General features: G+C 45.0%; 1 protein-coding gene across 3 annotated transcripts in view; it reads right to left on the bottom strand.

The window, feature by feature from the left end:
• INAVA (innate immunity activator) overlaps window positions 1-14,188 on the bottom strand; it is a 301,511-nt gene that overhangs the window by 86,468 nt on the left and 200,855 nt on the right. For all 3 annotated transcript variants that reach the window (XM_044076668.1, XM_044076665.1, XM_044076666.1), the window contains exon 7: window positions 3,514-3,778. In XM_044076668.1, coding sequence (XP_043932603.1) covers window positions 3,514-3,778 — 265 coding nt within the window. The remainder of the gene's footprint in view (window positions 1-3,513; window positions 3,779-14,188) is intronic.

Genomic DNA, 14,188 nt, shown 5'->3' with positions numbered 1-14,188 from the left:
AGATGTTTAGGTCTGAATACATCCTCAGAAGCCGGTGCCTGCTCAGCGGCTCTGGATCCATCTGAAGGAATAGTATCCAAGGCTCCAATACCTTGAGTTTCCAGCAGCATGGCTGACTCCACGTGGGAGTCGGTAGTGGCCTGTGACTCTAAAAGTAGCGAGCATCAGAGGCTGCGAAAGCACCTCACTGAGAACCGGCGACTGGCTTAGGAGAAGCTTCATCATCAGTTTTGGGCCTCGGTAATCTATCTCTCTCCTTTTCTTTGTGTTTTTTTGTGAACTCCGGTAGTTGGATGGCTATCCAATGACATTTCTGGATAATTAAACCGGCATCCAAAATAGTTTAAAGCAAAATCATACAGACGCTCAATAGTGCGTTGGTTAAATGTAGCACAAAACCGACAACCAGAAACGTTGTGATCAGGGCCTAGGTAAGGAATACAGTAAGAATGAAAATCCTTATGAGGTATTTGCTTTCCACAAGAAATACAATTATTTACTTTTTCTGACATTGGTCTGGAACAAGAAAAAAGTTTCCCCAGTGGAGTAACTTAGCTTTATTGAAGACTTCGGATCTGAAACTCGAACACGTAAATCTCAGGAGTCGGCCGACCGGCACTTGCGAACTGCTTCTGCTTCAGGCACCGCGCGGCAAGAAAGACTAAAGAAAATGGCGTCGGCCGCATCTTTTATACCCCTGACGACCTGACGTCAGGGAAGGGGTGACAGCAGCTGACGCAGGACCCAGGACTTTGGAATTCAGGCCGACTGAGGGCAACCTGCCAGCAGGATTACCCAAATGTAATGACTGCAACAGTGAAACACAAAGAACATCTGACAAAAAATTTGTTAAAAAGTTTTTGCTTCCATTCATTTGGTGCCATCAAGCATACCAAAGATGTACGCTGACCTGGATTTGTTCAGGTCACAAAGGGCCTCCCAACCTGCATGCCTTCCACACTTAAAAGCCAATCCCTCTCATCCCAGCATTTCTTGGAAACCCAGCTATGCTTTGGTAAGTTACTGACAATCTATATTACATTTTTAAAATGTGTATTTTTACAAAAGAAAGCAACAAACAAGAAATATGAAGAGGTAATCCTTTTATATTTATGAAATGAATGGAGTTGCTGCAATAGGAGAAATAGACTGACAGTGAAGCAATAAAAGAAATAATACCAAATAAGTAGCATAAGAACCATGGAATCCGGTCATTTTGATAAAAATCTGGGTTCCCTACCCACAGTCATCTAGTCATCCTGTATGATGAATAAATGTCTAAGAATCACAGGCTGAGCAGGTCAGTATATTATATTGCAGGCCATTTAGCTTAATGAGTAGAGCTCTTATATTGGAATGGGTAAATTAGTACAAACAGACTGGAATAAACACAGTGCACAGGATTTAAGGTATTATTGCATAATAAACCTAAATTAAAAGCAAGCAGCTTGTATTTTTTTCCCTATTTGAATCACAGAGTAAAACAGGGGAAACAAGGTTTGTAAATGCTTGAAAATTTGGTTGGGTAGTCAAAACAATGTAATGGAGGTGAGACATGCCAAAATGAGCTTTTGGTCATATCAGCTACAACATGCGCTCACAGAAGTCAAAATATATTGTTCTCTGTGTTGCCATCATTTAATTTCATGATAATGTACTCAGGGCAGGTGGGATATTATTGTGCCAGGGTATCATATTAGAACATATGGGTCTGTTTTCTTTGTGCAAGGTACTGACTTACTATGTATTTTGGTTTCAAGCAACTTATAATGAGGCACATTCTGTGTCTACCTGAACTGCTCAACTTATGAGATGCCATGACAAAAGCAGTAAGTATTTCTGCAGGGGACAAAACTCAATGTGTAGGAAGCTGTGATTTATATAAATTAGGACTGGTGTGCTACAATGTTTCACATCATCCAAAGATATCGATACAGCATCCTTAGTTGTAACACCACCACAGGTACCCTAATCAGCAGGACTGCTTTGTTTACCTAGAGGAAAGGGCATCTCTGTGGCTATTTATAAGGGAGGAAAAACAGACAATTACAGGGTGGGAAAGACAAGACAAACATTTCAAGTTATTTCAAGACTGCACTGGCAGATCTTCATGTTCAAACCTGGGTGCCCTGATGCTCAGACTGATATGCACGTAACTATACTTTACTACTGCCTTTCAAAAGTCACCAGCCCCATGATAGCCTGCTGATGTTGGAAGATTTAAATATGACTGGGGATGATTTTAATGTGAAACATTGAAAAAGAGTTTACTACTCCAAAGCTTTGCCTTTTGTACTGCCGCTATTATTTTGTTATTAAATATTTTGGACATTGAGTTCCTGGCTTTGTGTTTTATTTGGTGCTTCCTACTGCTTTTAAAACTCTTCAGCTATCAGGATAAGTTTAATCTTTGAATTGATGTTGCAAGATCACAGATAAAACAGAAACACACAGGGATATGTTATTTACTTCATTCTAAAGCCTGATCAATTTAACCGTACAGCAGTCGAATAATTAAGGACTGTAGAAGCTGTTGTACTGCATTAGTCGTCTCTCAGGCAAATCCAGTTAAACATCATACTAAAGATTCTAATTTACACATCAGCAAGTCGACAATGTGTAAACCAAGCAAGACAAAACTAGACAAAGCACAAAACCGCAAGAGCCCCATTAGTACTATATCAGAACAGTGACGATTAACTGTACCGCACTGTTAACCCTGCAAATACACACCTTAACATTAACCACTTTAGAATGCTATAACCACTTTTCTAGTCCACATGACTTAATTGCTGTTTCTCCTCCACCAGCTTAAGTCACCAATAAGCAACAGCTACCATGCACCACCAGATGTCCATCTGATGCAGTTCCAACTGCCTTACAGTACAGCGCACTCCTATAGTATGGGCCATAGATATCCTATCGAAAGTAAGCAAAGAAAAAAATTATATATTCTATTTCCTATCTATCTACATCCTGGTTTACCACTAGAGATGCAAAACAAACTTATTTCGCTGATTGTTTTAAAAGTGATAGTAGAATATTTATTTTATATAAAGGACTATCTAATAGTTACCTGTCCCTCACAACACACATACACACACACGCGCACACACACACACACGCGTGCACACACACACACGCGTGCACACACACACGCGTGCACACACACACACACACACACACACACACACACACACACACACACACACACAAAACGCTGTTTCATTTATGCATCAGTTTCTTCACTGTACTTGCTCCTTTCTCCCCATTTTGAACCTCCCTCTAAAACGACCATGATACATCACCATGAAAAGGGAAAGTCTCTTGTTCTATCACACAAAAACATTCACTTTTCTCATCTTGCCCATGTCATTCATGGAATTGTTAGTTTTACAACAACTGTCGTTCCACTTCTCCTGGCTGCATTGCACTGCTATTAAAATGAGTTGTATCCTACCTGCAACCACTGTCATATTCAGACCATATAATGTGCGTTCCTAGCATTCTCACCTGGACTTGCTGCTGGGAGTGGACGAACATTTCTTGGGCTTCTCATAGGGTTTGTCAAGGCTAGATTCCTTCCACTCTGTGTTCTGAATAGGTGATCGGTCATACTTAGACGGTGAGTAGGAATGGAGATTTAGGCCTTCCAGAGTCTGTGGAGGTACAGGTTGAGCAGTGCGTGTAGGAAGCTGAGGGGAATAATGAACATTGTTGGGTCCTGCTGGAACTAGAACTTCAGAAGAAGCATGAGACTTCTGACTTTGTGTTTCTTCTGCAGAAAAAATGGAACACAGTATAATGTAAATGTTAAAAGTAGAACTCCAGACATTTAGCTACATTTTCACACCCTCTGTTCCTTTTCAGGAAACAGTTAGATAGCTCTTTCAATAGACAGCGCAACAGACATATTATTATAGCCTCATATTATCCCAGAAAGAAACAATATACTAAAAAGATGGCACTATGCATAGTGAGATGCAAAGACACTGACCTGCTAGGCACTATAGGTTTAAATATATTGTCCTTAGTACCAGATAGACAAAAAGAAATTCTAAGCTGGTCCTATCAGTTTCATTGTGAGATATTTTACTGTTCGTCTCTGCTTCTGTTATGGTCTTTCTCACTTGTGTATTACCCATTATGTGAAAAAAGTTTCTTTCTTGCTGTTCCTTCTTAAATGACCTCTTTGCAGCTTAACCATGAAAATCAGATGGGACTGCCGACTAAAACATTAATACCAAATGTCAACAAAACTTAAAATGGTTTCTAAAGGGGAACCAATTCAAGCTAGAAAAATGAAATAAGTTAAGCAGCTTAAGTTAATTCTGCAAATTTTTCCTCCGTGTGAGGCAGCTGTACATGCTCCTCATATTCAACTCCCCCTTCTCGCTCTACTTTTCTAGAACAAACAAATTCAAAGGCTTTAACCAGTATTCAATGACCACTTACTCAGGGCCCTGTATTCTCTTCATCATACCAGACTTTCAAAGTCTTTCAGAAAGTACAGTTGTGTACACTTACCTTAGATGTTCGAGTGTATTCACTGTTGCAGTCATTACATTTGGGTTATCCCTGCCAGGGTAGCCCTCGCCCGGCACAAATACCAGAGACTTAGTATTTATGCATTGGTTGCTGTCGCTTGAGGACTGACATCAGGTCGTCAGTAGTATAAAATAAGGCAGCAGATGCCATTACAGCAGTTTTTCTTGCCGTAACCTGTCAGGAGCCCCCAAGTAGGAGGCCAGGTTCTGGTGAAAGAACCCCACCAGTGGAAAATAAATACCAGTATGTCCCTTGAAACGACAGGAGAACAACAAGTTAGAATGGTAACAAAAGGAGAAAGAAAAGAAAGGGGATGGAGGGGGGAGGAACCAGGACTGCAACAGTGATAACACTCGAACATCTACATTTATGGTAAGTGTACACAACTGTACTATGTTCTTCATGTTTCACTGTTGCAGTCATCACATTTGGGTTGATTCCCAAAGCTGAGGAAAAGGGGTGGAGGCAGCCAAGGAAACTAGGGACTGCAGAGGCAAACCCTGCCCTGTATTTGGAGAAGAGAGGCAAGGTGGTAATGCTTGGTAGAAGTGTGAACAGATGTCCAGGTGGCAGCCTCCAGGATGTCCCTGGTGGGGACTCCTCTGAGGAAAGCGCAGAGGTGGAATCTGCTCTGGTGTTCTGTGTCCTGACCCCCTAGGGGGAGGCTTTCCATGCTATTTGTAGCAGAAATGGATGCAGTGTGCTATCATTTGGAAATGGTTTGTTTGGAGATGGCTTTGCCTTCTGCCCCTGTAGCAAAGCTAACCAGCAATTGATCAGACTTTCTGAAGGATTTAGTCCTGTCTAGATAGAATCTGTGCTGTCTGTGCACATCTAGAGAGTGAAGAATCATTCTCCCCTTGCTCTGGGGATTAGGAAAAAAGGTGGACAAATGAATGGATTGGTTGAGAGTCACACTGGACACCACCTTGGGCATGAAGGATGGGTTAGTTCTGAGGGATACCCTGTCTGCATGGAAGATGATGAAGGGTTCCACAGCCATGAGTGCTTGCAGCTCAGAGACTCTTCTGGCTTAAGTGATGGTCAGAAGGAATGCTGTCTTCTAGGAGGGAAATTTTAGCTCTGCAGAAGCAGCTGGTTTGAAAGGGGGAAAGGTTAGCTTTTCATTACAAAGTTAAGGTCCTAAGCTGGTGTTGATGCCCTTCTGGGTGGCCTCATGTTGCTAGCCCCTCTTAGAAACTGTTTGATCAAAGGGTGTGAAAAAGGGTCTGCTCAGTGGGAAAATGAGCAGGAATAGCAGAGGCATGAATTTTTGTAGGGGGAGAAAGAGAGGCCACTGTGTAGGTCAGCTAAGTAATCCAGGATGAGAAGGAGGGATGGCTGTGCCGTATTGGCTCTCTTAGCCTGGATCCAGGAGCAGAACCTTTTCCATTTATCAGCATAAGACTTTCTGGTGCTAGGATGTCTGGCCTCGTGGAGAACATCCAGAACCTGTTTACTGAGATTGGCAGATTGGTTAAGGGTTAGGGAATAAGCCAAGCTGCCAAACTGAGTGTCTGCAATTGGGGATGCATGAATTCCCCTTCCCTCTGGGTCACGAGGTTTGAGATCTGAGGAAGAAGGCAAGGAGATAGCATGGACAGGCTGTGCAGCAAGGGGTACCAGTGCTGCCGGGGAAAGTACAGAGCTATAAGAATGCTCCTTGTTTTTTCCTCCCTTATTTTGAGCAGTACTCTGGGTATGAGAGGTAGGGAAGGAAAGGCAAAGACTGATAGAATGACCTAGGGGAAGGACAGGGCATCCACTTTCCAAGTCATGCAGTGATGCTCCCTGGTGCAGAATTTGCTGAGCTGATGGTCGGTGTGGGAGGCAAAGAGGTTGACTTTTGGGGTTCCCCATTTCTGAGTTATTGGGGTGAAGGTACTTCTGTTGAGTTGCCACTCGTGTGGGTCCAGAAGATTTCTGCTCAACTGGTCTGCCAGAGAGTTGAGAGAGCCTGGTAGGAATTGTGCTAACAGGTGTAGTTGCATAGCAGAGGCTGTGTGCCAAAGGGTCATGGCCAGCCTGCATAGAGGGTAGGAGGGAGTCCCTCCCTGCTTGTTGATGTACCACATCACAGTGGTGTTGTCTGTTTTGATCAGGAGAGCCCCTGGAGAGAGAAGGGGCTTGAAAGCTATCAAGGCGTGCTGCACAGCCATCATCTCTTTTTGAGTGATGTGCAGAGGGATTTGCCATGGGCTCCATTGGCCCTGTATGCACCTGCCGGCCAGGTGTGCACCCCAATCATAGTCTGATGTGTCTGTGGTAAGGGTCTGGGCAGGGGGAGTGGGGAGAAAGGCATTCCCTTGTTGTGGAAGCATGCTGTTGACCACCAAAGAAAATCTTTTCTGAGTCAAGGAATTATAGGTAGAAGAGTTCCCAGGTCTTTAGAATGTTGACACCAAAGGCTCTTTAGGTATCACTGAAGTTTCCTCATATGCAGTCTGGCATATGGAATGAGGAGTATGCAAGATGCCATGAACCCCAGAGCTTGCAGGATCTTCCTTGCAGATAGCTGGGGCCTGGTGGCTAGTTGAGAGAAGTAGGGTGTCAGGAAAATTTGTTTCTCTGGAGTAAGGTATGGCATCTGGGATGCTGTGTCCAGACTTGCTCCCAGGATGATTATCCTTTGGGCAGGCACCGGTTTGGATTTATTTTCATTGATTGTGTACCCTACGGAGGTTAATAGGGCCATTACAAAGGCCAGGTGCTTGAGCAGCTTTTCCTGGCTGTCTGCCTGAATAAGGCAGTCATCTAGGTATGGGTAAATCTGAATATTTCTTTGTTTGCAAAAGGCAATGGCTGGAGCCAGACATTTTGTGAAAACTCTGGGAGCGGTAGATAAGCTCAAGGGAAGCACAGAGAACTGAAAGTGTTGAGATCCTGCCCTGAAGTGGAGATATTTCCTGCATGATTCCCTGACAGGGATGTGGAGGTAAGCCTCTTTTAGATTCAGGGTGGCTAGCCAAGTGTCCTTGGAGAGCATGGGTAGCAGCTGTTGGAGGGTGAGCATTTAGAATTTTGGGTTCAACAGGAAGGTATTTAGAATGGATAGATTGAGGATGGGGCACCAGGTGCCCTCTTTTCTGGGCACCAGAAAAAGTCTGGAGTAGAAACCTTGGCATATCTGTTCTGCAGGAACGTTTTCTACTGCCTTAGGATGGGGCACCAGGTGCCCTCTTTTCTGGGCACCAGAAAAAGTCTGGAGTAGAAACCTTGGCATATCTGTTCTGCAGGAACGTTTTCTACTGCCTTCATAGAGAGCAGGGGAAAGGATTTGCTTTTGAGCCTCTTGCCAATGATTTGGTGGTAGATCTGGGTACCCTTTTGGGGTTGGAAGGGTGTGGAAGGAAAATTTGTATCCCTGAGACACAATGTTCAGAACTTAGTGGTCCTTGGTAATGGTGGCCCAGGTGCTTCAGTGAAAGGAGAGTTTTCCTCTGATTGGGTAAGTGATGGTGGGCAGTGGGAGGGGGTAGAGGAGGTGAGTCATTGTGAATTCTTACCATAAGGGAGTGGCTTAGAACTCCCTGGTTTAGAAGTGGAGGTAGTCCACACTTCTTAGATCTTTGCATTCCCTGGTACTGCTGTCTGGGGGGGTCTGCTTCCATGGGGCCTAGGCTGGGCCGGTTTACTGGGAGCAGGAAAGGACCAGTGTTTGGATGGACAAGGCCTGCTGAACCTAGATGGCTGTAGATGGCTGGACTGCAAGAAATCCTTAATTGTTTGTATAGATTTTGCTTTTTCTATCATCTATTTTAAGACCTCTTCTGCCTTAGTGCCAAATAAGTTATCTTTGTGCAAGGGGGCATACAACAATTTAGATTAGTCATGGTCTGGCAGAGGCTGTTCCTTAAGCCATGCATGTCTTCTAATGACAGATCTGGTGACTGCTGCCCTGCAAGAAGCTTCTAGGGCATCAAAACCACAGTGCAATGTGTATTTAGTTACTTGACTTGCAGAATGCATTAACTCTTGTAAATCTTTAGATTCTGCCCAAGCAGGAAAGGAAGACATTTTTTGTTTAAGGAGTTCCAAGGTATGTTGCTGAAATTTCAGCATATGGAACTGACAATTTAGTGCCCTGACAGCAAGAGTAGCTGAGGTGTATACTTTTTTACCCCATCTGTCCAATGCTCGGGAATCCCTGTCTGAGGGGGTGGGATTCTTAGCAGAGGTTCCTTTATTCCCTTTTGGCCCTTGAGAAATGACCTCAGGGTCAGCTGTAGGATTTTTAAAAAGATATTTGTGAGAGTCAGGGACTCTATAGTACCTATCTGGTTTTCTGGGAGCAGGAGGAAGGGCATCAGGAATCAAGCTGGATTTGAGGAAAACATCCTCCACAACATCCAGGACTGGGGGATGGCCAGGGGTCTGTGTTGTGGAAGAGCTAGGAATTCCCGGAGTCTCTTTTTAGACTGAGAGTAGTCCTGATGCTCCCATTGGAAATACTCCTTTAAAGTATGCACGGTTTCCCCAAAAGAAAAATCCTCTGGGGGAGAGGCTGAAGGAATGGAATCTTCTGCATCAGAATCCTCATAAGTGGAGAGGGGTTGCATGTCTTCATATTCAGATGCATCAGATTCATCTGACTCTTGTTCAGACAAAACTACAGGGGACCGATCTCTTTTCCTTTTGGAGGGGGTACCTTGGCTTCCCCTGATCAGCATGATAAGGTCTTCTGCCATTTTAAGCATTTGAGACTTAGGCAAGGTAGCAGGCGCCTGAGAGTGGGTTGTCGGTTTCTTGGGTGTGGGTCGTACCCTGGGCCTAAGAAACGCTGTAGTTTTAGAAAGAACGGTAGTAGCGAAATAAGACGTCGGGTTGTGTTGAGATTCGGTTGTGCAAAGGACTTCTTTGGAAGCTGGTGCCTGCTCAGCAGCTCTAGACCCATCCAAGGTAGAGATGACTGCAGGATCCTTAGTCAAAGAAGAGTTTTGCGGCATACTGGACTCCGGAAGGGTCTCGGTAGCGGCCTGCGAATCAACAGAAGTGGGCATCAGGGGCTGCAAAAGCGCCTCACTCTGTACTGGAGAACTGATGACTAGCTTAATGGAAGCAACGTCGGTAGGGGTTTGAACCTGTGTAGTCTGTCTCTGTCTTTATCTTTATGTTTTTTTGGAAGATCCACTGTCAGATGGCTTACCAAAGTCATATCGGAATTCGAGGACTGTAACCGAAAATATCTGGCTACAATAAGGGCCCGACAATGGATAGTTCTGGCATTGAACAAAGCACAGAAGCGACAACGAGGGATGTCATGGTCTGGGCCTAAACAAGTGACTCAGTAAGAGTGGAAGTCTCCATGTGGTATTTGCTTTCCACAGGCGAGACAATTATTAACTTTTTCTGACATCGGTTGTGCAAGAAAAAAGGATCCCCACGGGGTACTTAGCTTTAGAAGACGTCAACTTCAATTTGGTAGACGAAAACTCAGGTAGTGGCCGACTGGCACTCATGCAAACTGCTTCTACTTTGAGCTCCATGGCAAGAAAGACTGAGGTAATGGCGTTGGCTGCCTTATTTTCTACTACTGACGACCTGACGTCAGTCCTCAAGCGACAGGAACCGACGCAGAAATACTAAGTCTCTGGTATTCAGGCCAGCCGAGGGCTGCCCTGGCAGGGATAACCCAAATGTAATGACTGCAACAGTAAAACACGAACATCTACATATCAGTATAGAATACAAAACAGAAAAGTGCATGTTTGCTGACAAAAATTACTAGTAGTCCAAGGTGACACAATACCTTTTGTTAGAAAAACAGATTTTACAGTAGAACCAGCTTGAGTTTTTAAAATATGAAAGTACTTCAACTGGGAAACAATGTACAGTTGCGTACACTTACCATAAATGTAGATGTTTGAGTATATTCACTGTTGCAGTCATCACTTGTGGGTTATCCCTGCTGGGTAGCCCTCAGCCGGCCTGAATACCAGAGTAAAGGATTTCCCTCCTGTGTCAGCTGTTCAGAGACTGTAGCTGACATCAGGTCGTCAGGGCATTAAAGGGTGACAGACGCCATTACATCAGTTTTTCTTGCCCCCCCCCCAACAGTCAGGAGCCCCTAAGAGGATATAGAAATACGGGGGAAGGTGGGAGGGAAACAGGACTGCAACAGTGAATACACTCGAACATCTACATTTATGGTAAGTGTACACAACTGTACTATGTTCTTTGTATTTCACTGTTGCAGTCATCACTTCTGGGAAGATTCCCAAAGCTGAGAAAGTGGGTGGAGGCATGTTATATAGGTTATGGGGATGCTAGCATGCCCTGCAGGATTGCACATGCAAATTCTGCCCTGGTTTTGGAGAATGTAGCCAGCTGGTAGTGCCTACTGAAAGTGTGGATAGATGTCCATGTAGCAGCCTCCAGGATATCCTTGGTAGGAACTCCTCTCATGAAGGCTGTGGAAGTAGAGGCTGCTCTAGTGGAGTGAGACATGATGCATTTGGGAGGACTCCTTCCATGGAAGGCATAGCAGAAATGTATGCAATGAGAGATCCAATTGGAAATGGTCCGCTTTGTAATGGGTTTCCTCTCTGCCCTAGTGGCAAAAGAAACCAGGAGCTGGTCAGTTTTTCTGACTGATTTGGTCCTGTCAAGGTAAAATTTCAGCTGTTTGTGTATGTCCTGGGTATGCAGAATTCTTTCTCCTTTATTGCTAGGTTTTGAGAAGAAAGTAGGTAGGTGAATGGTCTGGTAGAGGGTTACCTCAGAGACCACCTTAGGCATAAAAGGAGGGGTTGATTCTCAGAGAGGCCCTGTCTGCATGGAAAATGATGAAGGGCTCAGTGGCCATTAGGGCCTGGAGCTCAGATACCCTCCTGGCAGAAGCAATGGCTAGCAAGAAAGCAGTTTTCCAAGAGAGATACTTGACGCTGAGGATGCTGGTTCAAAAGGGGGTAGAGTCAACTTTTCCAGGACAAAGTTCAGATCCCAAGCTGGCACAGGTGGCCTTCCAGGTGCTCTGATGTGAGGCACACCTCTGAGGAACTGTTTTAAGAGGTGTTGAGAGAACAAGGGCTGCTCTGCCTGGACATAGGCTGAGACAGCTGAAGCATGAGTCTTGATAGAAGAGTAAGACGACCTCTTTTCTAGAAGCTCTGCCAGGTAGTCCTGAACCAGTGGTAAGGAGAAATTAGTACTGTATGTGCCTCTGCTGCTGCACCAGCAGGTGAACCTTTTCCATTTTGCTGAATAAGATTTTCTGGTACTGGGTCTATGGGCCTCCTTAATAATGTATAACACTTGTTTGCTGAGGGCTGAGGTGTTATCTGCCTTTGAGGAATCAACCATGTAGTCATCTTGAGTGTGGCCAGGCCTGGGTGCAGTAGCTTCCCTCTCTGCTGTATGAGAAGGTATGTGGAGGGGTGGAGGGGGATGGAAGGTGCATGCTCAGACTGAGAAGCATGGGTACCAGTGCTGCCTTGAACAGTCTGGGGCAATTAGGATAGCCTTGGCCCTTCCTCTCTGATCTTGAGCAGCACCATTTGTGTCAGAGGTAGTGGGGGTAAAGTGTACACAAACAGACTTCCCCAATGGAAGGAGAGGTCATCCACCCTTCAAGACACTGGGTGAAACTCTCTTGAACAAAATTTGGTTAGCTGGCAGTTCTGGTAGCTTGCAAAAAGGTCTTTGTCTGGTTTCCCCCAGATTTGACTGATCTTTAGGAAGGTCTCCCTGTGCAACTGCCATCCGTGGGAATCCAGGAGTTGTCTGCTTAATTGGTCTACCAGGGTGGTTTGTTTCCCTGGAAGGTATTGTGCTATCAGATGCAGTCCCAGGTTTGAGGCTGACTGCCAGATTTTCATAGCTAAGCCACACAGGGGGTAAGAATGGGTGCCCCCTTGCTCGTTGATGTACCACATGACAGTTGTGTTGTCTTGTCTTGATTAAAAGGACTCCTGGTGACCGATGTTCTTGGAAGGTTAGAATTGCTCTGTGTAATGCTAGCATTTCTTTCAGGTTGATATGGAGACCCTGAACCTCCTGTTCCCAAAAGGCCTGAGTTTGCAGTGTTCCATTGTGAGCCCCTCAGGCAATGTCTGAGGCATCTGTGGTTATGGTTTGGCCATGTGGCTGAAGGACAAAGGGAAGGCCCTTGTTCAGGTTGCAAGCCTTGGCCCACCATAGGAACTCCTTACCCAGACAAGGAATCAGGGGGAGTTGGTGTTCCAGTGACTGGGAGTGCTGGCATCAGAGATTCCTTAGGTACCATTGCAATTTTCTCATATGTAGCCTGGCAAGGGGTACCAGCAGGATGCAGGAGGCCATGTATCCCAGGGCTTGCAGGATTTTTCTGGCAGTGAGGTGGGTTTTGTGTGCCAGCTGGGTGAAGTAAGATTGTAGGAAGGCCTGCTTATGTGGGTGGAGGAAGGCCATTTGCTGAGGTGTCTAGAAGTGTGTCCATGAAAGTAATCCTTCATGTGGGCTGTAGATGGGACTTCTCCAGGTTGATGGTGAATCCCAGAGAGGTTAGTAGGGTCTGCACAAAGGAGAGGTCCTGCAGGAATTTTTCTTGGTTTTTGCCTGTATGAGGCAGTCGTCGAGACTGGGATAAATGTGTATGCCGAGGCAGTCGTCGAGACTGGGATAAATGTGTATGCCCTTCTGTCTGCAAAATGCAATAACTGGAACCAGGCACTTGGTAAAGACTCTGGGAGCAATGGATAAGCCAAAGGGCAGAGTAGAGACAGTACAGTTGTGTACACTTACCATAAATGTAGATGTTCGAGTGTATTCACTGTTGCAGTCATCACATTTGGGTTATCTGCTTGCAGGTAGCCCTCAGTCGGCCTGATTATCAAAGTCTTGAGGCCTGCATCGGCTGCTGTCTCATCTTCCATGACGTCAGGTAGTCAGGGGTATAAAGCATGCAGCCGAAGCCATTACATCAGTTTTTCTTGCCTCAGATGTCAGGTTACCCCACAATGGGAAGCAATTATATACAAGGTTACACCTCCAACAAAAAAGCAAATACACCAAAAAGCTTTAAGCATAGTAAACAAAAATAGAGGTATAAGATCTTGGGCCATTCTTATAATTTGTTTTTTAGGCATAGAGGCCTGAGCATCAATTTTTTAGTCATGGTTCTAGATTTTGGCCTAAAAGAAGAAGGAAGCATCAGTTTAATATGCAAGTCCATAGGCCTGAATACACCCTCAGAAGCCGGTGCCTGCACAATGGCTCTGGACCCATCCAAGGTAGAGACATCCATAGGTTCCACAGTTGAAGCATCTCGCGGCATACCAGACTCCAAATGGGTCTCAGTAGAGGCCTGCGAATCAGAAGTAGTAGGTATCGGGGGCTGCGAAAGCGACTCAATGAGTACCGGCGAATTGGCTTAGGTGAAGCGTCGTCGGCAGTTTTGGACCTCGGCGACCAGTCTCTGTCTTTATCCTTGTATTTTTTCAGAATCCCAGTAGTCAGATGGCTAACCGATGACATTTCTGGATAATTAAACTGAGAACTGAAATATTTAGAGACGAAAATATACCGACGACGGATAGTGCGTTGATTAAATAAAGCACAAAACCGACAGCAAGGTACGTTGTGGTCAAGGCCTAGGCAAGGAATACAGTACGAATTAAAATCTTTATGAAATCTTTATGAGTTATTTGCTTTCCACAAGTAA

The sequence above is a fragment of the Protopterus annectens genome, chromosome 7.part0 (genome assembly GCF_019279795.1).
Source record: "Protopterus annectens isolate FY-2018-M chromosome 7.part0, PAN1.0, whole genome shotgun sequence".
In the NCBI taxonomy this organism is placed as follows: Eukaryota; Metazoa; Chordata; order Ceratodontiformes; family Protopteridae; genus Protopterus; species Protopterus annectens.
This window is presented reverse-complemented; position numbering and strand designations above follow the sequence as displayed.